The sequence below is a fragment of the Silene latifolia genome, chromosome 3 (genome assembly GCF_048544455.1).
Source record: "Silene latifolia isolate original U9 population chromosome 3, ASM4854445v1, whole genome shotgun sequence".
Classification (NCBI taxonomy): domain Eukaryota; kingdom Viridiplantae; phylum Streptophyta; class Magnoliopsida; order Caryophyllales; family Caryophyllaceae; genus Silene; species Silene latifolia.
In genome coordinates this window covers 102,388,317-102,415,163 of record NC_133528.1, presented here as the reverse complement: position 1 = coordinate 102,415,163, position 26,847 = coordinate 102,388,317, and the positions used below count along the sequence as shown (strand labels likewise).

At 36.9% G+C, this 26,847-nt stretch overlaps 1 protein-coding gene and 1 non-coding gene across 3 annotated transcripts; both read left to right on the top strand.

Moving 5' to 3' along the window:
* The first annotated feature begins 268 nt into the window (after positions 1-268).
* Positions 269-25,072, top strand: LOC141647804 (DExH-box ATP-dependent RNA helicase DExH3). Of its 2 annotated transcripts, XM_074456137.1 has the most exons (19): positions 269-709; positions 4,204-4,358; positions 4,464-4,551; positions 4,776-5,012; positions 8,757-8,852; positions 12,242-12,430; positions 12,550-12,709; positions 12,796-12,926; positions 13,403-13,570; positions 13,653-13,925; positions 15,888-16,082; positions 18,762-18,965; positions 19,153-19,222; positions 19,633-19,781; positions 22,516-22,824; positions 23,073-23,132; positions 23,217-23,369; positions 23,455-23,565; positions 24,292-25,072. In XM_074456137.1, the coding sequence occupies exons 1-19, from the start codon at positions 383-385 to the stop codon at positions 24,754-24,756; spliced, it is 3,540 nt and encodes a 1,179-aa protein (XP_074312238.1). In that variant the 5' UTR covers positions 269-382; the 3' UTR covers positions 24,757-25,072. The 2 variants fall into 2 exon arrangements, with proteins under 2 accessions (XP_074312238.1, XP_074312239.1); XM_074456138.1 differs by lacking the exon at positions 8,757-8,852.
* Positions 10,702-10,808, top strand: LOC141650853 (small nucleolar RNA R71). The gene has a single exon (XR_012546865.1). It is a non-coding gene; the product is annotated as a small nucleolar RNA R71 (small nucleolar RNA).
* Positions 25,073-26,847: the final 1,775 nt, after the last annotated feature.

The following is a 26,847-nucleotide window of genomic DNA, read 5'->3' as shown; positions in this document are numbered from 1 at the left end:
GCAGAACTAATTAAACTTATTACTTATAATACATTTATACGGAGTATGTATTTTATTTAAAAGTTATAAAAATTTTGAAATTAAACCTAAATAACTATTATTTGAAAAAAATAATTATAACTAAAAATATAAAATGTCATATATCAATTCTAATATTTTTCTTTAATAAATAATAATAATAATAATAATAATAATAATAATAATAAAAATATTCAAACATGGGATGCTAGTGAACCCTTAAACCTAAGTAAAACCCCCCATAAGTGACTACAACTGTCCATCCTCCTCATGACCTCATCCACCCTCCTCATCCCCCTCTCCAGACTTCAGGCCACCTTTCCCCATTAACAAATCCCTGAATGTGGGACGGAGAACGGAGACTATGACTACCTCGTCCCTATTCTTCCGCACCACTACCACTCACCTCGCCATGTCTCTTAGACATTGCAGAACCCTCTATACCTTCCGCCCTCGCCCTCCTTTTTCTCTCCCTCAATTCGCCAAACCTAACCCCCTCCTCGCACCCCCGCCTTTTCGATCATTTACTCGCTTGTCGGCCGCCGCTTTGGAAAATGCTAAGCTCTCCTCCAGGCAAAGCAATCTGAAATCAGCTCCTTGGTTCCAGCAGCCCAAGGACGTTGGGCGCTTCGCTTATGATGATTATTCAGATAATGATTCTGATAAAGATTGCGATTCCGGTCACCAAAGGGTTAGCATCTTATTCTTCTTTACTCCTTTCTTTTGCTATTGCTTTTTGTTCGCTTCTCCGTGTTGAATGATTTTTTAGGATATTTGATTGGCACGCCTTTTGTCATCCCATCCTAGCTCTCACCACCAACCTACCACAACCACAAACACAGTAGACCATCACCAATCGCTACCAACCCCAGCCTAATACACCACTTATCCAGCCTCAGCTACCACCAAATTAATCTCAAGCCCCAATGACCACCAACCTAATCCCAACCTACCACAACCACCAACACAGTAGACCATCACCAATCGCTACCAACCCCACCCTAATACACCACTTATCCAGCCTCAGCTACTACCAAATTAATCTCAAGCCCCAATGACCACCAACCTAATCCCAACTCACCGCAACCAAGCCTCCACCAGTCCACCACCATCAGCCCATCCTAAAACCACCAAATAATTGTTCTATAGGACCATTTTTAGCAAAAGACTAGCCTAATGGCACAAAGCCCAACTAAGTAAGTTAATAAATGTGTACAAAAATTGTTTATTATGGTAACATAATACTTTATCTTGATAACTTGCATATTTAAATATGTCGGTATTCATTATAAGATATCGGGTAATCAAAATAAAACTGAAATATGAATGTAATTATATGTTAACTTTGGACTTTTCTCCTTTTGGACCAGTCCTATGCTATAGGACGGTCCTATAGGAGAGTTACGGCTTCCCCTAACACCGACATCACCATGGTCTAAAATCTCGGCCTGGTATTGGAAGGTGCCGATACGATGTAGGTTAATAAAAAGAGTTTTTTTTGTCAAAAGCTACCTTATATTTATGGGTATTTGTAAAAACACTATCTTATATTATTTTTCTTGCTTTAGACTACTTTTGTTTTATCTTTTTTTTTTTGGTAAAAAACCACCTATTCAGAGGATCCGGCAAGATTTGGTCAATTTAGCAACATTAACCTATCTCACAGGACTCTTTTAATATCAAACAACAATGACCAATTGCGTCCAAACTCCATTTTAGCTTCAGATAAGCAAAATTTATGTTTTCATATTTCAATAATAACCACGAACATCTACTAAAGTTAAGTGTAAGTACATTATGACTTCCCCAAATCGGGTCTCCGGCTCTCCGCAAGATTAAAGCATAAAAGAGTCATTTGATATAGGTTAAAGCCAAAAAACTGATCAAATCTGTCTATACTCTTAGCGTAGGTAGTTATTGACCAAAAATAAAGAAAACAAAGGTAGTAGAAAACAAAAAAAATAATGTAAGGTAGTGTTTTTACAAATACTCCTAAATATAAGGTAGTTTTTGACAAAAAACCCTAATAAAAAGAAAGAATCGGCCGAGACCATGGGCGGATTTCGGGGTAGGCCAATGTAGGCACTTGCCTACACGTGCAAAAAAAAAAAAAAAATTGAAGAAAACACACATAATAATTAACAGCATGCTAATGCATACAAAGATTGGATCTCAGCTGGTTTGTCCTATTGTCACTGGTTCTAAGCATCCCTAGTTTGATCCGCAGCAACTCCATATTTTTAATAGTAACTTACTTTTAAAAATGAAATAAATTAGCACGCAACAAGGCTTGAACCTGCCCCTACGTGGGTTATTGACAAATTACCACCAAGATACTAAAAAGTGAATGATACTTGAAGATACAAATTTTTGTTTATATTATATTGGGGTGTTTTTTTTCACCTAATAAATGTTTTTATTTTTTGCAGAAAAAACTCAATTGCTTATTTTTTTTTTCTTTAAAGAAATACAAAGTATAACGCTAATAAAGGGCTTATCTTATACGAGTAAATGTCACACAGCCCCAGAATGTCAAGGACGACCCTGGCTTGTTCTATATGGCTCCATTTTCCAATTACCAATTTACCAATAATAAGAATTTTATAATTGGATATTATTATGTTGAATGGTTGAGTAATTTGGGAGATTTTGGTTACTGTGTTTGTAGATTGATTAAAAAAAATATTGGATACAAGAAGCGGGATTAACACATAATGAAAACGGAAAATTGTTTGTAGATTGATAATGAAAACCAAAAGTGTAGCATACATTTTTGGGTTGAGAACAGAAGTCAAAAATTTCTTCTTACATTTTCTAGCTTTTGTGCAAGACATAAGATTGAAGTCTCCAATATGACCGATTCTTATGCTCGTATGATGGCTTTATATTACTATTCTAACGACGATAATGGAATTTTTATGTATAAATATCGTTTGTAATTTTTTCTCTTAAAGTGCCTACCCATTCCTCAAATCCTGCGTCCGCCTCTGGGCGAGACTACCGATTTATAACGTGTATCGTTGACCCGACCCGTTAAGCATCCCGAGATGACCCAGTTATAACTTGCGTTGGCTAAACTTTGTAATGAAAAGCACTAAAAAATTGTATAATATTGGCCAAGTTAATTATTCGGAATAGATTTAATCTTAACTTAATATGAAATAGACAATAGATGTTAAATGTCTACAAAAGCTTTTTATATAAAATATCACCGCAACATGGACCACGGCGGGCGAGTCGAAGACGATTTGGCAACACCGTTACCGCGATCGCTATTGTGTTTTGAAACCATGGTCATCACAACGAAACACCCCCGAACAACTTATTCCACCTTCGGAAACTGCTTCAACCTCTTCAAAAATTGCCCCTGCATTATGAACCACTCACCTCAACTCTTGAAAATCCATCCCCCACATTGGATTCCCATTCCTCCACCCCCAAAACCCTAGATACATTTTTAAGAGTTAAGGTGAGTGTATACTTTATAGTGTGGTGGTGAGGGTTTTAGGAGGTGGTTGAGGGTGTTACAAACTAGGGGAGGCGTAGGAGACGCTCTCGCCGTCGCATGGTTGTGTGAGGAGGTGTGATGGTCGATTGAAATTGAGAGGAGTAGTTGTGGTGGTGGTGGTTGTCGACTTTCTGGTAAGGGATGAAGTGAGAGGAAAGAGGGCGGAGGATGGAGGACACTGAGGTGAGAGATGGTATGAGTGAGTGGGATGGCTCATGGCTCATGGCTTTGAAGTTTGAATGAAGGAAGGTGTAAGTGAGGGGTATTTTCCTTATATGTCCAAATAAGGAAATATGAAAGATAATGTGACTCTGCCCACCAAGGAAATGAGGAAGATAAGTTAGAATAGGATGGAGAGAAATAAATAAGGCCATTTGTCTGACAAATTAGACGCATGTAAACTCTCTTGATGGATCTTATGTATGTTTCTTTCAATATGTAGTTGGGAGCTTATGGAAAATCAGTGGTGGTTACGATAATTGAAACTTAGGAGACTATATCGTGGGAGAGTTTCCCTCCACTTCATTTTATAAACCAAATGCTATTATTCAAAAGGCCTTAGAACTCTGTGTGTATCTTTGGTGTTTAAGTTACTTATCTCATATAAATAGACTTACATGTCACTTATCAGGCTAGAAACAATAATTCTTGTCAAAATACTGACTTCTTGTTGCTAGGGATCTTCAACCCTTGACAATCTTGATGAGTGGAAATGGAAATTGACTATGCTTCTTCGCAACCAAGATGAACAAGAAGTGGTCTCTAAAGATAGAAAGGATAGGCGTGATTTTGAGCAACTTTCTACCATGGCAACTAGAATGGGTCTTCATAGGTATTCGTTGATGATTTTTTTTTTTTTGGTAAATGTTCATAGTTTCTCTTTCTTTTGTCATTATGTGGTGCATGGATTATAATGATCTTCGTGTAATTTTGGCAGCCGACAATATTCAAAAGTGATCGTGTTTAGTAAAGTTCCCTTACCAAATTATCGCCATGATTTGGACGACAAGCGCCCACAACGGGAGGTAAGTTTTATGTTCTATGTAGTTGGGGAAGTTCATTTTCCAAGTATTGGCCATGGACTCTATTCTCTCTCAGTTTCTTTTTTTCCTACCTAAAGAATATTATATTGGCCGGTGGTTTTATTACTATAAACGAATGAATCAGCTACTACACGAGGGGGATGCTACTTATTTATGGAGTTCTTAACCCTTGTCATTGATCATTACTGTTTATTTGTCAACGCCAGGTTGTACTTCCATTTAATTTACAAAAGGATGTCGATATTCTTCTAAGGAGGCACCTTGCTCACAAAACCATCAAGGGGGCTTTACCAAACTCTTCTGTTCTAAATAGCACTGTGTCTCTGGGTAACCATGAAGCGTCATACAGAATTTCTCAGCCTTCTGTAAAGATGAGTGCGGGAAAGGAGAGAATCCTGCGGGTGAAAAGTGAGCAGCTGCAGAAACGGCAGCAAGATTGGCAGGTTTGATTCAATCTACAACCACATTTTATTAGTAAGGTTTGATTCAACCCTTTTTATTGTATTCAATTTCTTCCATCAATTTAAACATATCTTACTTGCACTCAGCTGTGGCTGTTAATAATTTACGCAAATCTTGGGTATGATCGTTAAAATACACACATCATTCTGTAACATCAATAATAAATGTACCACAAGCTAGAGTTCAGAGTCAGTCAACCTGTCAGTCTTGTTTGCTGCAACTGCAAAAAAGGCGATTTTTTTTTATTAAGTAAAAAGCCTTAAAATGTGAAAATACTTCTGCTTCTGATCAAAATTAAGAAAACACACCTACTGTAAAGAGTCTTCCAATGTGAAAATACTTCTGCTTGTGATCGAAATTAAGAAAACACACCTACTGTATAATCAAAAGAGAATCTTGACTACTATTTCAAATAAAAAATGAATCTCGATTCTTGACTACACCATGTACTTGAAAAAGATTGAAAGGAGGAGGCGTAAAGATGAAGAAAAGAATGTACAATCCGTATATAAGCAACAAAAAGCAATACTACTAATGGTTCATTCCCATAAAAAGTGCCATTCGGCCAGAGCAACAAGCATATGTAGCCATGGTATTAAATCTCGGTTTCTGATTTGATCTTGAATCCCGAGATGCCTCAAAATGCAGTCGCGGTAACCTTGAAAACCTTGATGACTCACTTCACAAATCGGTATTATGGCCATTCTTTTAAAATCAAGCATGCAGCCTTCTCCTTATTATTTTTACTGTGAGAACTTTTGAGAGAAGGAAAGGGGGTTAAGACTCAAGATGGTGGTGGGAATGAGTGGAACTTAAATATCAGCCAGTATTTTACAAAATTATCAAACATGTACATCTACTCCACTCTGAAGAATGCTCCTTTAGAAGTGAGCACAAGATAAAGTTAAAGTTCGTATCGGGTACTGAGTTTGCTACATTTCTTATTTTGACGTCGTTGGAATTGGTCAGATTTAGTTACTAGACTTGCCACTCTATCACCACTTATATGTCTCTCTTGGTAGTTAAGCTGCATGGCTATAGAGAGAGTTAATTAGTCGTTACTTTACCCAGAGTTAGGGAGCTTACACTTTTTCAATTGATGAAAAGCTTTAGGTTCAAGTTTTAGTGGTCTTCGACAAGTAAATACCTGCTATTTGTGGGTACGGTTGTGGTAGGTAGAATCCTCATTTATCACAGTTTCTTGAACAATGTTTTCCTTTCTTGCAAGACCTTTCCAGAATTTTCTTGCTTATTTGGACATCAATTCCAACGTACAATTTTCTAGTGGTGAGTTCTTGCCACCTATGTTGCTCGGACTTCGTAGAAGTGTCTGACATGGGCAGGGTTCTCGTATCGGCCGAGATGTATCGGTCTCGTTAGTTGCCGAGTCACGATACAGCGAGATATATCGGCCATTTATAAAATGGGCCAAAATCGGTCGAGTAGACCGAGTTGATTCGGGTATCCCCTAACTCGTTCCGATACCCACCGATATGATCAAGGGAGATTTTTTTGTCAGATTTTGAGAAATTGATAAGTAAGGGATAAAACATATACTCACCTTAAAAATTGATTTTGAATACGGTACAAGTCCGAGCTTAGAGCTTGGAGGTGGTGAACTGTGAAGGAGATGATAGGGACGAATTTGTGGAGACATGAAATCATGGGGATGAAGGAGATGAAAGGTAATCAACGGCTCTTGTTTTTCTACTTTTAATGTGTATGATGATTGATGGAAGGAGATGGAATTGTATATGGTAAGATTAATAGAGACGTGGATGGGTGGGTGCCACTTGTCAAATTCTGAGTGAAGTGCTCAATGGGTAGGTGGGTAAATAAATATTACTCCAGTATATATATTAAACTAATGTGATCAATGTAGGGTATATTTTTCTTTGTTCTTTTCAAACTCCCTCAAGCTTAATTTCATTCGAGAAGCTTCCATACGTAGCCATTTTAACTCCCAAGGTCCCAACATCCCGATACAATTTTAAAATGTTGTTTTAGCGATATATTTAATGTTTTTATTTAATTTTTAAAATTTATTTGTTCTTTTCGGATTTATTACACCTTTTTACCAACACCTTTCTTATATATTAATACTTGGTTCACTTTTAAGGTATTCCGGACCCTTAAGTTTTTATTTCGGTTTTCAAAATCGTTTTAATCTTTATTCTCGATTTAAATTCTAAGTTTTTATAAAAGAAATCCGGACTTCGATTTTAAAACCTATAAGTTTACCTGTCTTTTGTATTATGTTTTACTCCCCTTTTGTTTTTCACCTTTTCTTTTCTATTTTTTCGCATTTTTGAGGTTTGCGTTTACCCATGGACGATTCTAAAGGATGATTCATGTTTGCCGACCCCAAATCATTTTGGGATTAAGGCTCTCTAAAATAATATAACATAATATAACATCAGAAATATAATAGATATAAAATATTGCTAAAAAACCTTGTAAAACAAAAATCGACCGCGACAAGCGATTCATGGTCCGCGACAAGCGGTTCAGGACTGATTCTGCGACACCGCGACCGATATCGAGATTTTAAAACCCTGGACATGGGTGCGTGTCCAAGTGTCAAATTCGGCTATTTTATGAAATAAATTCATGTTTTTGGTCTAATATGAGGCCGAGTGCCCTACCCATTTCCGAGTGTCGAGTGTTCGACCACGGGTACGGGAGGTAATATTGAAGAGTTCGAGCAATATAGCTTGCCACATTAACTCTGGTTCCAAAGTATATCAAGTAAATATCTGCTGTTAATGGGTATGTTTGTGGTAGATTATCATCATTTATCACAGTTTTTCAAACAATGTTTTCCTTTATTGCAAGACCTTTCCAAAATTTTCACACTTATCTGGACATCATTTTGAAAGTATGATTTTCTTGTGGTGAGTTCTTGCCACATTAGCTCGGTAAAGGATTGATTCCGCTTGAGTTGCCATCTATCTATGTTACGAGTCCTGATGATACTTGGCCAATTACTTTCAAATTTGCCTAAGCAGGCACTTGAGTTGGTCATCTTGTACGCTGAGTGTGTTTTTGATGATAGCTCACTGATTACCAACACTTATCTCTCTTATTACAAAATGTACTCTCTGTATATTAGCAGCTTAGGGTCATATGAGCTTGCAGTTGAAGGATGGAAACTTGTAGCTTATACATCCTGGTTCTGTACAGTTGCGTGTAAAAAGCCAGGCAAAACAGATGAATTAGTATGGTTAATTAATGTTTAAAAATCACTGTAGAAAACGTACATGATGTTAGAAACATCAGTTTCAGAATAATTATTTTTTCAACCCAAGTATATTTTTAGGAGCGATTGTGACATCTAGTGGATTACTATATTCAGGAACGATAATCAACAAAACAAAAAGAATAATCCAGCAGCTTATATCTAAAAGTGTGTTCGCACAAGGACTCCATCTTGTGGGCTTAAAACAGCAGCTGGCATTATTAGTTCCAAAATCGGTGGGGCACACCGTGCTATTACGCCTCAAGGAGTAAGGCGAAGGCGTGTGCCTCATCCACAGGAGGGGCACTGTTTTTGTAAACAATTTTTTTTCTTTGCCACAATTAAATTCTGTCTAACAATACCCTTTAAAAGATTTTAATAAGCGGAAACATGTAAAGTAAAACTAGGGATGATGGGGAAAAGCAGGATATAATAAAAAGGCTTTTTGGCTACATGTGACGTATGAATTTGAATTATTTACTTGTAGAATTCACCAGAAGGCCAGAAGATGACAGAGTTTCGAAGAAGTCTACCTGCACACAAAGAAAGAGATGCTCTGCTGAAAGCCGTCTCAGAGAATCAGGTGTTAATCATAAGCTGTTTTAGCTTTAACTTTAACGTATCTCAGTTTTGGCATGCATCAGTGTGTCTCTCCAATGCCCTTATTTAGACTCCAACATAGCAATTCTGCGACGATGGCATTTACATGTCTATTAAAATATGTGCTACGTAATTGTCTTGTGCATATTCCTTGTCTAAGTTATCTTAATGTATTTGTTATTACACTTTATAGTTCATTTCTGTTATTATATGGAACTATCCTTTACCTAGGTTTCTTGACATGTTTAATGGACGATTCCTTTGCTTAAGGAGTTCTTGATTCTCTCAGTCGTGAACTTTAATACTGACACGGCACTTATCCAGACTCATGGGGTCTATTTTTAAAGAAAGTAAAGAGTGAGGCAGATAACAGAACAACTTACTAGATGGGCCGTTTGTGGTGTAATTGGACCAAAAGGAACCATCCGAATTATAATGACATTTGTTTCTACGCTTAGCGGTACTATTCCATTTTATGAGCTTATTTTTTAGTTGGAGTCAGGAACTTGACATTCCCATTTTAGATAAGAATACTTATGATAACTTGAGAGCTTAATCTTTATGCTCTCCTTTTGTATACGGCTGCGCACCCCTTTGGTGTCTTTTTTGTATATGGGCGTCACACTCTTGGTGTCCTCCAATTGGATTTTCATATATAAAAAGAATTTGATATCAATATGCAATATTTCGTATCTTATATTGGCAATTCAAATAGAGAAAGATCACTCTTATCCTATTACTATATAGGAACAAAGGTGATGGAGATTGTGATACTTATCAGAAGATTAAAACCAAAGGGTTAAAATTAAGGAGTCATGCTACAAACCTTTGGGATAGAATGATTAGGCAAAGTTTCTCATCTTAGGGAATTAATTATTATTATTATTATTATTATTATTGTTGTTGTTGTTGTTGTTGTTGTTGTTGTTGTTGTTGTTGTCGTTGTCGTTGTCGTCGTCGTCGTCGTCATTAATTTTGGGTATTCATATTAAGACGTATTATTTTCTGTTTGATGTATCCATATTACATTATGAAAAGTGCGTATTGTGTATGCGTATTAAGTATTCGTATCATAGAGTACATTGATAGTGTAATCAGTGAGTGGACTTACCATAGTTTAGTTGTCCATTAGAACCAAAGTAAACAAGGCTACATGACTTTTTTTCCCATAATTATTAACTAATTGGCGAGGCCAATTTATAACATGTTATGGTGTATGACGTTTACTTTCCATATTTCCAATGGAGCCAAAGACTCATTACTCTTTGGTTATGGATTATAATGGAATAAATCAAAATGGCTCACTAAAGTGGCTGCCCTTCTTTCTTTTGTGAAGTAGCGGTCCTTTGATGCAGTTCTCGACGCAATTTTCATCTTGGGTCATTCGGAAACAGCCTCTTTGTGTTGCTAACACAAAGGTAAGGCTGCGTACATCCGACCCCCCTTACCCCGCAATTTGCGGGAGCCATTGTTGTTGTTGTTGTTCACAAGAAGAATTTGGAATGACCTCTTCCATTGGTGGACCATGGGAGGCACTAGCTTGGTGCACTTGATTCCTTTGCATTTGCTCAAGTTTCTTTGTGAGAAGATCAAGTTTAACATTGGTTTCGACATTTGAACTAGAAGAGTTCTCTTGTGGATAACGGCTATTTCTTCTCAACATGTTACCTCTCGACCCATAGTTAGATTCCATATCAAGCATCTTTTTGATAAGGGCCGATCCCTCTTCATCCCCTAGATGATCGAATCCTTCCCCCGCGGAAGCATTCACCATCTATTTGGTTCTTGGTAACAAAGTTTGAAATAAGGTTTGGGTAATGTACCAAGCCGGGATTCCATGGTGAGGACAACGAGCAATCAAGTCTTGGTATCTATCCCACGCTTCACCCAAGGACTCCCCATCTTCTTGTTAGAATGTATAGGTCTCATTCCGGAGCATATCGGTCCTTGAAGAAGGATAATACTTGGCTAGGAAAGCCTTAGCTAAGGCATCCCAAGTTGTTAAGCTATTTGGTGAGTGAATGTTCAACCACCAGCCCGCTTTATCTCTTAAGGAAAATGGAAACAACATAAGCCTCAACGTGTCCTCGGAGACTCCATTTCTTTTCATCATCGCTACTTTGCTCTTGAACTTCCGAAGATGAGCATGAGCATATTCATCAATATTGTCGCGAAAGCTATCTCTCTCAATCAACCCGAATTGGGCGGGATGAATCTCGAAGTTATTAGGATCCAAGGTACCAAAGTTGATTGGAGAAGAAGAGACATCTGGGTTTAGGCGGTTGTGATATCTTAGAGCCGCCATTTGTGGTCGTGGAATTGGTATATTTGGAGGTGGTGATTGAGGTGGTGTATTTATGGGAATTTGGAGATCGTGAACTGGATTTTCTAGTAGAGGATCAATGGTGTTGTTTGGTTGTTGTTGAGTCGTGGTTTCAATGAGAGGTTGGGTGGGTGAGTTTGCTTGGTCCATAGTTGCTTGAGAAGAGGTTCTAACCCTTGCAATGGTCCTATTCCTTAAGGCTCTAAAAAGTCTTTCGGGTTCGGAGTCGAAGAGCAAAGCGTGATGGTTCCTCCTCGGCATGCAACTTGACAAACCGTAAGACTCCTAGTGCTTTTTACACAGTAGGGTAAGGCGAAAATCACACACACTCTAAAAGAAGCACACAAACTACACAAATAACTAATAAAGACTAAGCCTAAGACTCTTAACTAACTAAGTGCAATCTAACGCCATCCCCGACAACGGTGCCATTTTGATGAACGAGTTTTTGCCGTCAATTCTCGCACCAAAAGTTAACCCAATTATAGTAGTCTAATCTGTTAGATTCATTAACCTCTTATTAGACACTTCTAATAACTTAATAAATTTAGTTTAGTCATAAACTAACAAGATCTTATGCATGCATAACAATATATAACAAAGTAAGAAGAAATCGATCTACTTACAATGGAGGGCCGAATGGTTATACTAATTGGACACCTTAGATATGACCTCTAGTCAAATAGGGACAGCACAAATATATTTAGGTGGTTGAGTTGTCTTACCACATGTCTTTCACAAATCAAGTTCATTCATGGTTAGTTTTGCAATGGACGAACTGAGTTTAATGAGTTCTTTTTGAATGATCCAAGACAAAATAGTGAAATACTACCATTGCTCATGCTTTGTTTTGTTAATGCGTTTTACAACCACACCTTTTTCCCCAATTCACGTTTTTCTTTGCCTTAGCATCTTTGTGTGATCTTCCTTCGACATTGCGATTTTTTTTGTTAAAAACCGTGTCGGATGCTAACATGGTACTGCATATGAGAAGATGGTTATCTGGGAGGTGGAGTTCTTATTATGGAATGTCCGCTGAAATTCTGCAGGTAGTAGTTGTCTCTGGAGAAACTGGTTGTGGTAAGACAACTCAACTTCCTCAATACATTTTAGAGTCTGAAATTGAAGCTTCTCGTGGAGCCAGTTGTAGCATTATATGTACTCAGCCGAGAAGAATATCTGCTATGTCTGTTTCGGAGAGGGTTGCTGCAGAACGGGGTGAAGATCTGGGTGAATCTGTGAGTAGATTTCTGTTATGAAACTGTCAATCTATCTGCTTTGATGACAGATATACTGCAAAGTGCAGAATTGTTTCAAAATATAATTATACAATTAATTTTTTTCATTTATTTGACAGGTTGGCTACAAAGTAAGGTTAGAGGGGATGAAAGGGAGGGACACACGCCTGTTATTCTGTACTACTGGGATTTTGTTGAGAAGGCTGCTTGTTGACAGGGAAATAGGAGGCGTGACTCATGTTATCGTTGACGAAATTCATGAACGGGGCATGAATGAAGGTAATATTAGGATTTGTGTTTATCTATTGTTTCCTAAGATCAGTAATTGAGCAACAAGTTTCTTACCAGTTGCATATGTGTGCCAGATTTTCTTCTTATTGTCTTAAAAGATCTACTACCTCGACGACCTGATTTGAGGTTGATTTTGATGAGTGCTACTATGAATGCTGAATTGTTCTCCTCCTATTTTGGTGGAGCTCCTATGCTACATATTCCTGTAAGTTCATGGAACTCAAAATGCCATTCTGTATTTGACCATGGATTAAAATATTGAATTACATGTGATCTCTAGTCAAAGGGGACATCCTAAATGTGATATCTAGTAATATGTCTCCATTTCATGAAATAATAGCATCGGTTGCCCAAGAGGCAAGAGTAATCGTTTTCATTTTCTTCATTTGGTAATTGGAGTATTTATTTTCGTGTACTGACCTATTGTACGTAGAAGAGATTGGAGCTTTCACCATCATTGGTAAAAATGTCCAATTCTGTATTGAAGATGGATTGTGTGCAAGTTAACGAGCAAATAGCACTCTTGTGATGGTGTCGTTTTGTCGTTAATTGATTTCTAGAATTAAGTATATGGGAGTAAGTTGTGACAAAGGACTGGCTGGTTATTTTACATGATTAAGATCTAACCTATGAATTAATAATTTCTACCTTATTTTTTATATCTTTATATTTACTTTTCAGGGTTTTACATATCCTGTTCGAGCTCATTTTTTGGAGAATATCTTGGAAACTACTCAATATAGGTTGACCCCTTTCAATCAGATTGATGATTATGGGCGAGAAAAAGTATGGAAAATGCAGAAACAAACTCAAAGAAAGAGGAAAAGCCAAATCGCTTCTGCAGTGGAGGTCTGAATGTTTCTGGGACCTTTAGAACAATGTCTTTATTTAATTTGCTTTTCAAATGACACACATTCTAAACTTGGAGCAGGAGTCAGTAGAAGGCGCTGATCTCGTTGGGTATAGTCATCGTACTCAAGATTCTTTGTCCTGTTGGAATCCTGACTCAATAGGTTTTAATCTCATTGAGCATGTGCTCTGCCATATATGCAAAAATGAGAGGCCTGGGGCCATTTTAGTTTTTATGACTGGTTGGGAAGACATTAATTCTTTGAAGGATCAACTCCAAGCTCATCCTTTACTTGGAGACCCAAGCAAAGTATTGGTGCTAGCATGTTATGGTTCCATGGCTAGTTCTGAACAGGTAATTTGAAAGAATCATTTTACATGTCAAAATAAAACAATAATTCTAAGTAGGATTAATATACGCTGCCTCTTCTCCTGAAAGGGCCTTAGATTGGTATTTTATATTAAGGATGTGACGCCGAAACGCGATCGTTTTGTAAAGTTTTTAAAAAATTCTGCAACCACGTATTAGACATTATTGACGGTATCATATATTTGGTGTGTCGCTTGTTGACACTACACAACACATGATACGACATGTGACATGTGTCAGACTCGCTGTAATTCGACACGAATCGGACACTTGGTGTAGAAAGAAGAGAAGAGAATGAGTTATAACATGAAAATGAATAACTGGGAGAAAACAAAAGAGGATTCCATCGTGGGAGGAAACAGCTTCACTGGAGTTCATACGCGACCATGATATCGAAAATTCATGGAAGCCATAGAGAGATTACTGCAAAGAGAATATATTTTCATTTGTTTTGTTTCTCCTATGATAAAAATGCATGGGGAATAAGAAGATGGGGTTGGTTTATGGGATAGTGGGGCTGGTGGAGGGTATGGGAAGTTGGGATTTTTATTATTTTTCTTCTCTCCTTTACTATGGTAATAGTAAATTTTATGAGTACTTCAATGATATACAGCTGCCAGCACTCTGGCAGAGAGTTGAAAGGTTTCTTTTATACGTTTTCAATAGTATATTAACTGCTATTTCATTTATTCTTAAGCCTTGACTCTTGGATATTCTCAAGTGGCAATTGCATCGTAACAATATGTATTGATTAACAAAAAATTAAATTTAAGTGTATGACTCCTACACTGTGTCCGATGTGTGTTCGGGTCGGCGAGTCCGAGTAATATTGGATGGTATTATGCGAGATTAGACAGCAACCTTCGACACCTCAACCATGACCATTACCAAGATTTAATGATATTGCCTCCCTTCACGGAAATAATTAGGTTACATAAACTTATGATATGTTGGAAACATTTGGAATATGATATGTCTAATCATGTAGCGTGTCTAAACATGGGGTGCTTCTAATTTGATTCGGGGCAGTAGCATATTTCCAGCTATTGTGAGTTTAGTCACATCTAATTACTCCTATAGTGGCTTGCGCTAATTATGATTCTATAAACCTTTAAGCTCATCGATATATTAGCATGTTAGGAATATAAGAATTTCCTGTTTCAAAATGCTTGTTGTATAACTTCAAGCTCCAGAAATGTGAATTGAGAATCGAGGATATGGTGGTGCCAGTATCCTTACTTTGAAGGAAAGTGAGAACATTGCAATTTTATAGGAATCCCTGTCTTCTTTTTTGTACTCTGTTCTTATATATAAAGTAATATGGAAAGATAATTATGTAATCTTCTTGGATAAGTAGTACAATCTAAATGTATGAGCACAATGGGAAGTCTGTGGTAAAATCATGTGAATCAGCTTACATCTGAAAAAACAAAATTTTTCTCCAAATTTAGCATTAACTAATAGTAACGAGAATGGATAATAGTTCCGTTGAGTTCTGATGGCCAATTTGTGGAGATGGTGGTAGGAAAACACAAAGGGCAAAATTATGGGTGACTACACTTTTGATTAGATTTACTCGTACAAATGGCGGTGGCTATGGTTTCCTTGAGGTTGAATATGACTGGTGGAAACCTCATGTTTTCGCAACTTCTTGCTATTGTCTGAATCACATTGATGTCTTTGTGGATCAATTCTAATGGACTTGATCAAAAGTCTTTTCGGTGACACCAAGGGTGTGTCATCAAGGATTGCTGTAGCTAGGGTATTAAGGGAATGGATTTCTCGATCCTAGGGCCTCCTTGTTTAGAGAATAGAATACAGTCATAACCGGAAAGATTTTCTCCCTTCGATAGTCCTCAGTGTTATCTGTCTTTTATGATCATTTCTAATGTCTGCCTTGAAGTATTGCTTATATTCTGACAGATTCTTCTTCTGATATCTTTGTAGAGGCTGATATTTGATAGGCCTCCTGATGGAGTAAGAAAGATAGTACTTGCAACCAACATGGCAGAGACAAGTATCACTATAAATGATGTGGTCTTTGTTGTTGATTGTGGTAAAGCAAAAGAGACATCATATGATGCCTTGAACAATACTCCTTGTTTGCTACCAACGTGGATATCTAAGGCGGCTGCTCGGCAGGTAAAATATGTTCCTTAAGTAGATTAAATGACCTTAACTGAATTCTCTTATTTATTTCTCTATATCTATTCTTGTTTTCTCTAAGTGTTTGTTACTTGATTCACTGATGATTCAACATTTTTGTGTCTGTTATTTTAATGTTTGTATATATGACCTTAACTGAATTCCCTGAATTTTGTCCAAGTGGTCAAAGCTTTAGTTTGGTGTTTTGCCTCGTGTCATTCTTTTCTTTGTTTTTAGAAGATAAAAACATAACTTTAGGTGGCGGAAGATTCTTGACTTTGAAATGAGCAATATAGTTATACAACAACCATGGCTTTAATATCGGCCGCGACGATTCGCGACTAAGTTATCAAAGATTTGGAAGTTATCGCGATCACATTTTACCGCATTTTTAAGGTGATATTAAATGTATTTAGCGAGTTTAGGTTGCGACAAACAAAATTGCGAGTGTGCGGCTGTGACCAAAAGATTTAATAATATGATGATAACTAAAACAACAAATTCTACAAAGGGTTAGGTCCTACTCAATTTGGGCCGGGTAACATGAATCGTGGTATGGAACCGTCAATGAATTACGAATATAATGTAAAGGTGAAGGAAATGCAATATAAGATGAAGCAAAAACGGTGAAAATATGAATATAGTTGAAATGAAATCAAGAGGAGATACAATACAAAACATTGGAAAAAATAAAAGTGATTCAAAGAAAAAAGTTTGAAATAAACAAAAAAATGATAAAGAAAATATAAATAATAGAGGCAAACATCAGCATAACTCAAATTCTCTCCGTACACTTCGCACTTTCTAACACTATATTCTTCAACCTAAGTACGCCTTTATCAATTTCAAACAACTTTATTTATGTTCTCTTAGTTTTTCCCTTGCTAGGCACAATCTTATCAATTGCTCATTCTTCAAGCCTTCTAACTGGTTCTTCCCTTGTCATACAACGGTGCATGTCTAATTACCCTGTGGGCTGCGGTTCTAATCTGTGGGTCAATGATGGATCTCCCATTGAAATATTATGGCTGTCTTACACTTAGGCAACCTATTTTGTTGATATGAGCCAAATCTCCATCCAGTTGATTGTCCTTTTGGATAATAATAAGTCCTTACGTATAAAAATATTCTGAAACTTTTACTATTTTCTTTCTAAGGTAGTTCCCCCGGTTTCCATGCCTCCAACCATGCTAAACTAACCTTCTTACTTCCGCTCCGCCTAAAATCCTGAGATTCCAACTTCTGTCTCTACAATTTAAACTTATTGTCAACCCTTCTTACTCTCGAGACTCGATTGAAGTGGCGTGCACGACACAACGTTGAGTGGCAGACACTTCTATATTTTTTTTTTTTTAAAGTTCATGTTTGTTGACAGCATAAAGTATCGAACTGTCGCATCACATCGTGTTATAAGGTCGTGAAGGGGTCCAACAGGTCAGGGTGTCGGACACGCGACTCATAGTCAAAGTGAAGTGTCGAAAGTCGAGACCTCCAACACCCTATCAATATCTGTTCAAGGAACTGGCTCAGGCCTGAACGTCCAGCTGCTCAATTTATTTTGGCTCTATTTCAAGGAACTGGGCAAGACAGGTTATACTTGTACACCCTAATTTAATGCCAAGACAGTCTTTCAGTTGAGCCTGGCTCTGTAAAATGGACTTGCTACTATTGATAATTTCATGGCTAGGGCTTTTTACTTTGCTAAATAATGTGCTTTATGCCATTGTCTGCCAGAAAATGGCTTGCATATGTTATTGTCATTGTCCATTTGCTAGTACGCTGTGGGAGTGTGATACTTGTATGGAAATCAAATGAAGAGTGTGGTCTTTGAGAAGAGAAATCAAGCGGTGCAAGAAGTATGTTGATGGCCTTACATGGCAAGCGTAATGGTTCAGAAGCTGCCTGGGAGTTGCTATGATATGCTGGAAATTCATCCCCCACATTTTTCTTGATCAAGCAACGTGTTGGGTAACCTCTGGATCATTTTCGAAAATTGAGTATTCAAGGAGAAATTTGTGAAAGAATGTTATACTAGTATAATTCAAACTAGAGAACCTTAAAAAAATTGCTTTTAGTGTTGATTCAGAAAAGCAAGGGTACATGAAGAAAATTCTCTAATTGAAGATAGGGACTTGCTGTTATAGAAATGAGATTAGGTGGTCTTGGTATGGTATCTGAGAAGGATGCAGTTTTCCTCTTACTCTTCTGGAGAAGATAAAGCTTTAGGTTGAGAGGTTTCCTAAAGTTAACTTCACAGCGCTCCAAGCAAAGTCTCAGATTATTGATTCTTTGTTATTTTTAAATTCTACAACTTCCTCTTCCATCGAAAAGTAATTATGTTCAGTTTCTGCACTTGACTTTATCCTTCTTGTTATTGTTGTCGTAGAACTACTCATATCTTTATCGTCAACTCTGTGTGTTTAGTTCCATGGTTTGTGTTCTCTAAATTTGTGTTGTTTTTGTTCGTTTTTCTTTTTATGTTATTTACTACTCCTTATTGATTATAACTATTTATTATTTATTGTCACCTAGAACTTCTGGTCTCAATTATGGTTCCATTTGGCGTTTCTTGTTAGCCATCCACAAATTATATTTGGCAATAAGGCTTTTTTGTTGCTAGTCTTGTTGTACTTAGTGCCTCATGGGTAATAACGTCATTTTTCCTGATCAATTTAGAGAAAAGGCCGAGCAGGTCGTGTTCAACCTGGAGAATGCTATCATCTTTACCCACGTTATGTTTATGATGCTTTCATCGACTATCAGCTTCCAGAACTATTACGGACACCCCTGCAGTCTCTTTGTCTTCAAATAAAAAGCTTACAGCTTGGTAGTATTGCCGACTTTTTATCAAAGGCTTTGGAAGCACCAGAGGCATTATCGGTAATAAATTTCTGTTTCTCCCATGATATTTGGTCTGCTTCTTAATTGTGTTCCCTTTCTTAGTGTTTAGAGCTTTATGCAATAAGGTTAGATGTCTTGGTCTCTGTGAAGAAGCTGCAGCGTTGCATTTCACCTTGATGTTGTGTATACTGATTTATTTATTTATTTTACCATTACTTTATTACAGGTTCAAAATGCCATTGATTATTTGAAGACTATTGGAGCTTTGGATGAAAATGAAAATCTAACTGTTCTTGGTATGAAGTTGATAAGCTGTTTGCATTTGTATTGGTCCCTTAGCTTCCATTTCCAGTGGAGCGAAGGAAAAACGTTGCTGGTTGGTCTTGATGTATGATTGAAGAAAACAAATACTTGCCAACTGGATGCGCTTCTTTTTTATTGTGAAATAGTTGTCATTCAATGCAATTCTTGAAGCAATTTTAATTATGGGTCATCTGTAAACATGTCGTTGTTAACAGTGGGGTGAGAGGTAAAGCTATGTACATCTGGTTCCCTTACCTCGAGAGTAATGTTTTTGTTGTTGTTATTGTGGTTACTGCTGTATTTCTATTAGTTCCTCACGATCGTTAGTTCCTGTATTAGCTGATATGGACAACTCATTGCTAGACAAAGCATTTCATGTGTCGCGTGGCTTATTACTCTGCAGGTCAAAATTTGTCCATGCTTCCTGTGGAGCCCAAACTTGGGAAGATGCTCATATTGGGGGCTATATTCAAATGTGTAGATCCGATAATGACTGTCGTTGCTGGCTTAAGTGTCAGAGACCCATTCCTGATGCCATTTGACAAGAAGGATGTAAGTTGATTATCTGTGCTCATTGACTGGCAATTGCTGTTTGTAATTCAGTTTTCTATATTGCTCATTGCCCATTGTTTTGGAATTCTATATCTACTTTTGCACCAAATACAATTTAATATCTATCACTTTCTTCTGTTGGTTGCCTTTTTTTCATCTTTCCATGATGTGTCAGCCAAAAAGGAGGGAGAGAGGGTCATTTACGTTATACTGTATTAGTTATAGGTTAAATCAACACCTCATTAATTTTCATGTCACCGCAATTTATTTTGATTTGAAGAAAATCGATCTCCAAAACCTAATCAAGATAATTGAGTAATGTCATGAAATGTGTATATTAATAAAGTTTTCTTTACTCAAAGCTAGTGATTTCAGTTTATAATTTTTCTCAATTCTTTTAATAAATGTTTTTTTATCACGAAGTTAATAATAACAGTTTAAGTTTTATTTTGTGCAGGTAGGTATGCGTTAAATCTTTAATTAATAGCATCAACGAAAAATTTAGCAATTTGTAATTTATGGGTTTATACCAATTTTATTTTACTTTAATTAAAAGATTATAGTTTAGAGTTTGAAAAAAAAAATATAATTTGATGAAAATAATACTCGTAACCGTTTAATGAAAGAAAATCTAATTTCATTTGTTTCCTTGTATAAGGAAATGCATTTTGAACATTTCATATTGCAAAATTTAGCAATTTGTAATTTATGGGTTTATAGTTTATATGGTTACCGAATTCGCTATGAATACGTCCTTACCAATTCGCAATTCGCTCCTATAGAATGTGTCATGTGTGTTATATGTATTTTTAGTAAGCAACATGATAGAATTCGCTTTTAGCAATTCGCGATTTGCCAGGTATAAACTTTATACCAATTTTATTTTATTTTAATTAAAAGATAATAGTTTAGAGTTAAAAAAATGGGTTATTTAACATAAATACTCCAAACTATTGCCCCCCTTCTCAAAATACTATGAACTTTAATTTAACTTACAATAAACTATAGTATTAACACTCTCTTCCCGTATTATACTAAGGTAACTTGCTACCTGTTTAGCAGTTTTTTTTTTTTTTTTTTTTTTTTTAAATATTATACGCATTATCAGTTATCACCATCAACATCAGTAATTCATCAACCTTTGACCTTTGTTATCTCCCTGTCATCATCTTCTCAAATCTATCAAACCAAAGTCACTCCCTTTATTATCCTTAAAAACCCACCCATGACATACACTACCAATATCATCGGCAAATCAACATCACAACTGTCACCGTCCACCCATAACTTATGCGCAAATCACGGACCACCCAAGCTCAACAATCGACCGTCATAATGACCACTCCACGACTCCCCAAACCCCAAATTAATATTTATCCCCAAATTGATTTGGGGATCTAGGGTTTTATAAATTTAAATCAATTGTTGGTGGAGGGGTACATGACGACGACAAAGAGGAAGGACTATTCGAGGATGCACGAGGTAGCAGTCGTGGTGGTCGACGGTAGGAAGGCGAGGCACGGCGTCCAACGGCAGGAAGGCGGGGCAGCGCTGGCCGTGACTTCCATTTTATAGATGGAGTGTAGAAGAGGATGCGAAGGTGAAGAATGGTGGTCGACGGTTGAATATGGCGGCGAAATATGGGTGGTTGTGGTGAATGATGGTTGAGAATGCTGTGGTGGTAGTTAAGAATGTTGTGGGTGGAGAATGGTGGTCGTGGCGAAATATGGGTGGCGGTGGTAAAAAAATGGGCAGTAGGTGGTTGAGGATGGTGTGGGTGGTGGTTGAGAGGGTGATGTATGGATGGTAATAGCTACTAAGAGGGTGATGTATAGGTTGTAATGGTAGAGAGAGCCAGAGAGGTGATTTAAATTGAAAAAAAATACATGAGGGAAGTAGTATAATGAAGAAGATGAAGTTCTGGGTTGAAGGAAAGTTGAGTATAAAAAAGGGAGGGAGTTGGGTATAAGGTGGGACAGTAATGGAGGTGAGTTTGGGTGGGAGAAGATGAGGTTGTGGATCCTGTGTAAGGTTTACCTGTTGCTCCAGGTTAAAAAGGAGGCAATTTTATTCAAAGCAAATGCATGTAATAGTTGGGTATATTACTAGTTAAATCAAAGCTCATAGTATTTTAAGAAGAGTGACAATAGTTTGGAGTATTCATGTTAAATAACCCTAAAAAAATATATATAATTTGATGCAAAATAATAAACGGTTTTAGTTTCTTACCTAATAAAAAAAATAAAAAAAAAATAAACGGTTTAATGAAAGAAAATCTATCTCATTTGTTCCTTGTTTAGGGAAATGCATTTTTGAGGGAAAACATTTCATATAGGGTTTAGACTTGTTGAACCTATTTTAGCAACACCCTATTAATTTTGTGAAGTTACCTTCGTTTATATTTTAATATAGAAATTGCTTAAAAGATAGTGTCATGTCCTACATTGTGCTCGTGTGTAAATTCTATACCTGGCAATGAGATGGTTGTTTTGTGTTGCATGTTATTGATTCATCCTATGGAGTGTCACAAACAATGGCACATTATGTTGCAATTTTGCAGTTGCAAACATGTCACTTGTTTTAGTATTGGCAATGCTTAAGGAGTTCTATTTCTTGCCCTTTCCTCTTTTTTGGTGGTAGAAGCTCATAAACTTGTATCAGAGAGCCTAAATTGCTTATTTGCCTAGCAAATGTTGCAGAACCAGAATTCATGTTTTTATCTTTGCATATACAGCTTGCTGAGTCAGCTAAAGCCCAATTTTCTGCTCGTGAGTTCAGTGATCATCTTGCCCTTGTTCGTGCATATGAAGGATGGAAAGATGCTGAAAAGCGTCAATCTGGTCACGAGTATTGTTGGACAAATTTTCTCTCTCTTCAGACCTTAAAAGCCATTGATTCCTTGAGAAGGCAGTTCTTTTCTTTGCTCAATGATACTGGTCTTGTTGATCCTGAGAAGGACATGTCCAATAAATGGAGTCATGATGAGCATCTTATTCGAGCAATCATATGCGCTGGTCTATTCCCTGGTGTTTGCTCAGTTGTGGTATGTGACAAGTGCTGGTTTCATTATAGTTAGTTATGAAGTATTATGCTTTTGATTGCGCTTTTGTTTGACCTCAGAATATAAATTTTGGCACTAAACCTCCACAATTAGTTTTGACCTTAAATTGCATTAATCAGCTCCCGGCTCCCCTCCTTCCTAACTGGCAAGAAGAGTCGAAGTTGAAAGTTTTTCTATGTAAAATTATACTTGCACTTATGTTTATAGTTGTTGCTGGTATTGCAATACAGAATAAAGAGAAGTCAATAATGCTTAAAACAATGGAGGATGGACAGGTTCTTTTGAATTTGGTAAGAATCCTGCATTAAGCCCAAATGCTCTTTATAATGACAGTTGATGAGGGTTCTCTTACCAATTTAATATTATTTGGACAGAATTCAGTAAATGCACAGGAACCTAGAATACCTTATCCATGGCTTGTCTTCAATGAGAAGATGAAAGTCAATGCAGTCTTCCTTAGGGATTCAACGGCTGTGTCAGATTCGGCGTTGTTACTTTTTGGAGGAAGAATTTCGAGGGGCGGAGTGGTAAAATAGAAAAATTTCTTCTTTGTTTATGAGTGACTTATTTTTTTCCATTTACATATTTGCTGGCAATGCTTGTTTTCTCCAGGATGGGCACCTGAAAATGTTGGGAGGATACTTGGAATTCTTCATGAAACCCGACTTATCAGACACTTATCTTAGTCTGAAGAGGGAGTTGGATGAGCTAGTTCATAGCAAGGTAAACTGTGCTCCACCAGATTATCTTGTTTTAAATGTGAATGGGAAACTTAGTACTCCCTTCATCCCATACGACTTCTCGATAATCAACTAAGGTGAACTTTGACTATTGATTTTTCCATATACAATTTAAAGTACCATGTTTGATTTTTCCAAATACAATTTTCATATGATCATTTATAAAAGGGTTGTAGCTACTGTATATTGTTTTTCTGAAATTAATGGTCATAGTCTCATAATGACTTTGGCTGACCACCAAGTACAATAGGGACTACATAAACATTGGTGGAGTCAGGTTTTGCATTTAGAGGGGCGGTAATTTTCAGCGGGGTGAACGAGTAATGACAAACATAAAAAAAAAAATTAAGAAACTAAAACTTTTGAAATTTTCAATTTCCACTGGGGGCTAGAGCCCCTTTTGGTAATCGTCATAGTAGTACTGATTCTAAGTGTTGGTTAGGGTGAACGAGTAATGACATAACATAAACTTAAAAAAAAAATTAAGAAACTAAAACTTTCGAAATTTTCAATTTCCACTGGGGACTAGAGCCCCTTTTGGTAATCGTCATAGAAGTACTGATTCTAGGTGTTGGTTAAGCCTGTGTTTATGCTGTGTGTGCCATGTGCCTCTTCAATTTTGATCCTGCAAGCAAACCCATTATGATTGATGTGACCACTGAACAACTTTTCTCGGGTACTCACATTTATTTATCGTTCTATCATTCAGCTCGCGGACCCCAAATTGGACGGCCACAGTTTTATTGATCTCCTCTCTGCAGTAAGAATGCTAATTGCAGAAGACCGTTGTGAGGGTAGATTTGTGTATAATCGCCAACTACCAACAGCCTCAAAAAAAACAACAAAGGCAACCAACGCAGAGGCTAATACTAAAGACAGTGGTATTGATAATACAAAGAATCAATTGCAAACTTTGCTTGCTAGAGCAGGGCATGGAAATCCTGTCTATAAGACCAGACAGCTGAAAAATAACCAATTTCGTTCCACTGTAACGTTCAATGGTTTGGAATTTGTGGGACAATCCTGTAATAACAAGAAGCAGGCAGAAAAAGATGCAGCCGGGGAAGCGTTACAATGGCTGATGGGCGATACCCCTTCATTCCAGAGCGACATTGCTCATGTATCCATGAAGGGTCGGAGCAAGGTTTGGAATACATATAGGGCTAGATCCTAAAACTAGAAAGTTTGATAGTTTTTGTAGTCTCAAAATCGCGGCTCCGCCGATATTTGTAACTTGGGGGGGGGGGGTATCTGACTTTTATTTCTACAAAATGTTTTGTATGTTCGACCTATAATTAGGAGGGTCGTTTTATATATCAGCCTAAAACTACTCTCATCTCATTCATTTGTTTACCTTTTTCTTTTTCATGGTAAGGGGTATTTTAATCAAACGTAAACAAATGATTGAGATGGAGAAAATATTAAATAAGTAAAATTTAGGGTAAATTGATAACTTATACCTTGTATAATATCATTTTTCAAATTTTATACCTAAGATAACTTTTTTTCAAAACTTATACCTATTATCCTAATTTCTTCCAAAACTAATACCAAATTGCAATTCCGGCAAAAAATAAGACAAACTGACCGTTTCACCCTTATTCTTAAACTCATTAGCACCCTTTTCTTTCCCCACCACCCATGTTTCCCATCAATTTAACCTATCAACACCCACAACTACCACCACCACCGCATAAACACTTCACGACGTCGACCTTCTTGCCTCCTCATCTGCGGCTCCCTTCGCTAATAGACAAGAACATCATAGCTACATTATCCCAATCCTAGCCCCACCCACTACAACACCAACCAAGCCAAAAAAATCATCCAACACTGCGAAACCCTCGCCCCACCGTTACATAAAATAAGCAAGGAAGAAAAGGCTCTACAAGCACTGTCGCCAATAACAACCTCAACAACTAATCCGACGCTGCCGACGAACACCACGCAAATCCACTTATGCGCTAGCTATTACATACAATTAAGTTCCCTTTTACTTTCTTTCTTTCTTCTTCTTCTTCTTGTATCATTTCAATGGGTATCGTTGGATCGGTGTTTGTGTTGGTGTTGGTGTTGGTTTATGGACCATAGTTGGGTGATGGGTGGTGTTAGAGAGGTGGTGGTCATAGTGACTCGGCGGCTACTGGTGGGATTTGTTGACGGCTGATGTTGCCATGATTAGTTGTGGTATTGAAGAGATATAAAAAAGATGTGGAAGAAGGACCCCGGGGGATTCGAAATCATGGTTGACGAAGGGGATGGAGTGCCATGGCGACATTTGAGCTGGTCGGTGATGTAGTCGAGTGTTGATGGTGGGTGGTGGGTGGTTGTGTTTGTGATTACGGTTGGTAAGGAGGTGATTACTGGGTATATAATCAAGTTAACTAGGTTTGGTGCCCGGCTTCGCCCGTGCTACTTCTATTTACCTTTAAATTTTATTTTCAATGAAATAAACTATGTTGGAGTTGTCTAACTCACACGTTTACGATTTGTAATATATCTTTATACGGCATATCTTGTAATTATGATGAAATGTAAAATTTATTTTCAGATTATGAGACATGTTCACTACCCCGCTATTAATATTATTACTTTCACGACATTTTTTCTTAATATCATTACGTCCGCTACTCTCGTGGTTACTATTGTTTCTTTTACTAATTCCTCTATTTTTTTTTCTGTTAAATTCATTATTCCCGTTAATTTTATCCGGCCTGTATTTAAATAAATAAAATATTTTCTTGCGCCAATTGGTTATTTAATTGTTCATACTTTTTCTCATTGTTACCCGTGTTAATTTCACTACATTCGTAGTTACTTCACTACTCCCACTATCATTATTATAACTGTCACTACTCCCACATTAATACCATTAATTTTATTAATCTTATTGCTGCTAATATTACTTTTACTACATTTAATTTAATGTATAATTCTATGATGATACTAATTAATTTCATAAGTGGGGCATGTTAATTTTAAAGAAAATCACTATATTCTCGTGTTTTCTAAATTTAATTACTTTAATTTAATGTAATGGAATTTCCATAAATATTCTTCATCAAGGCATCTTTATATTATACTTTTAACCAGAACTATATAATATTTACATTGAGGTCCCTTTATCAGGTACATCACACGGTGCTATCGATTTAAAACTATATAGTATAATTAATTTCTATAGATTTTTTAATTACATTGAAGTCCCTTGGTTTCTGGAATTAATATATAGTATTGATTTGGATAAGGGTAAAATTGTCAAACT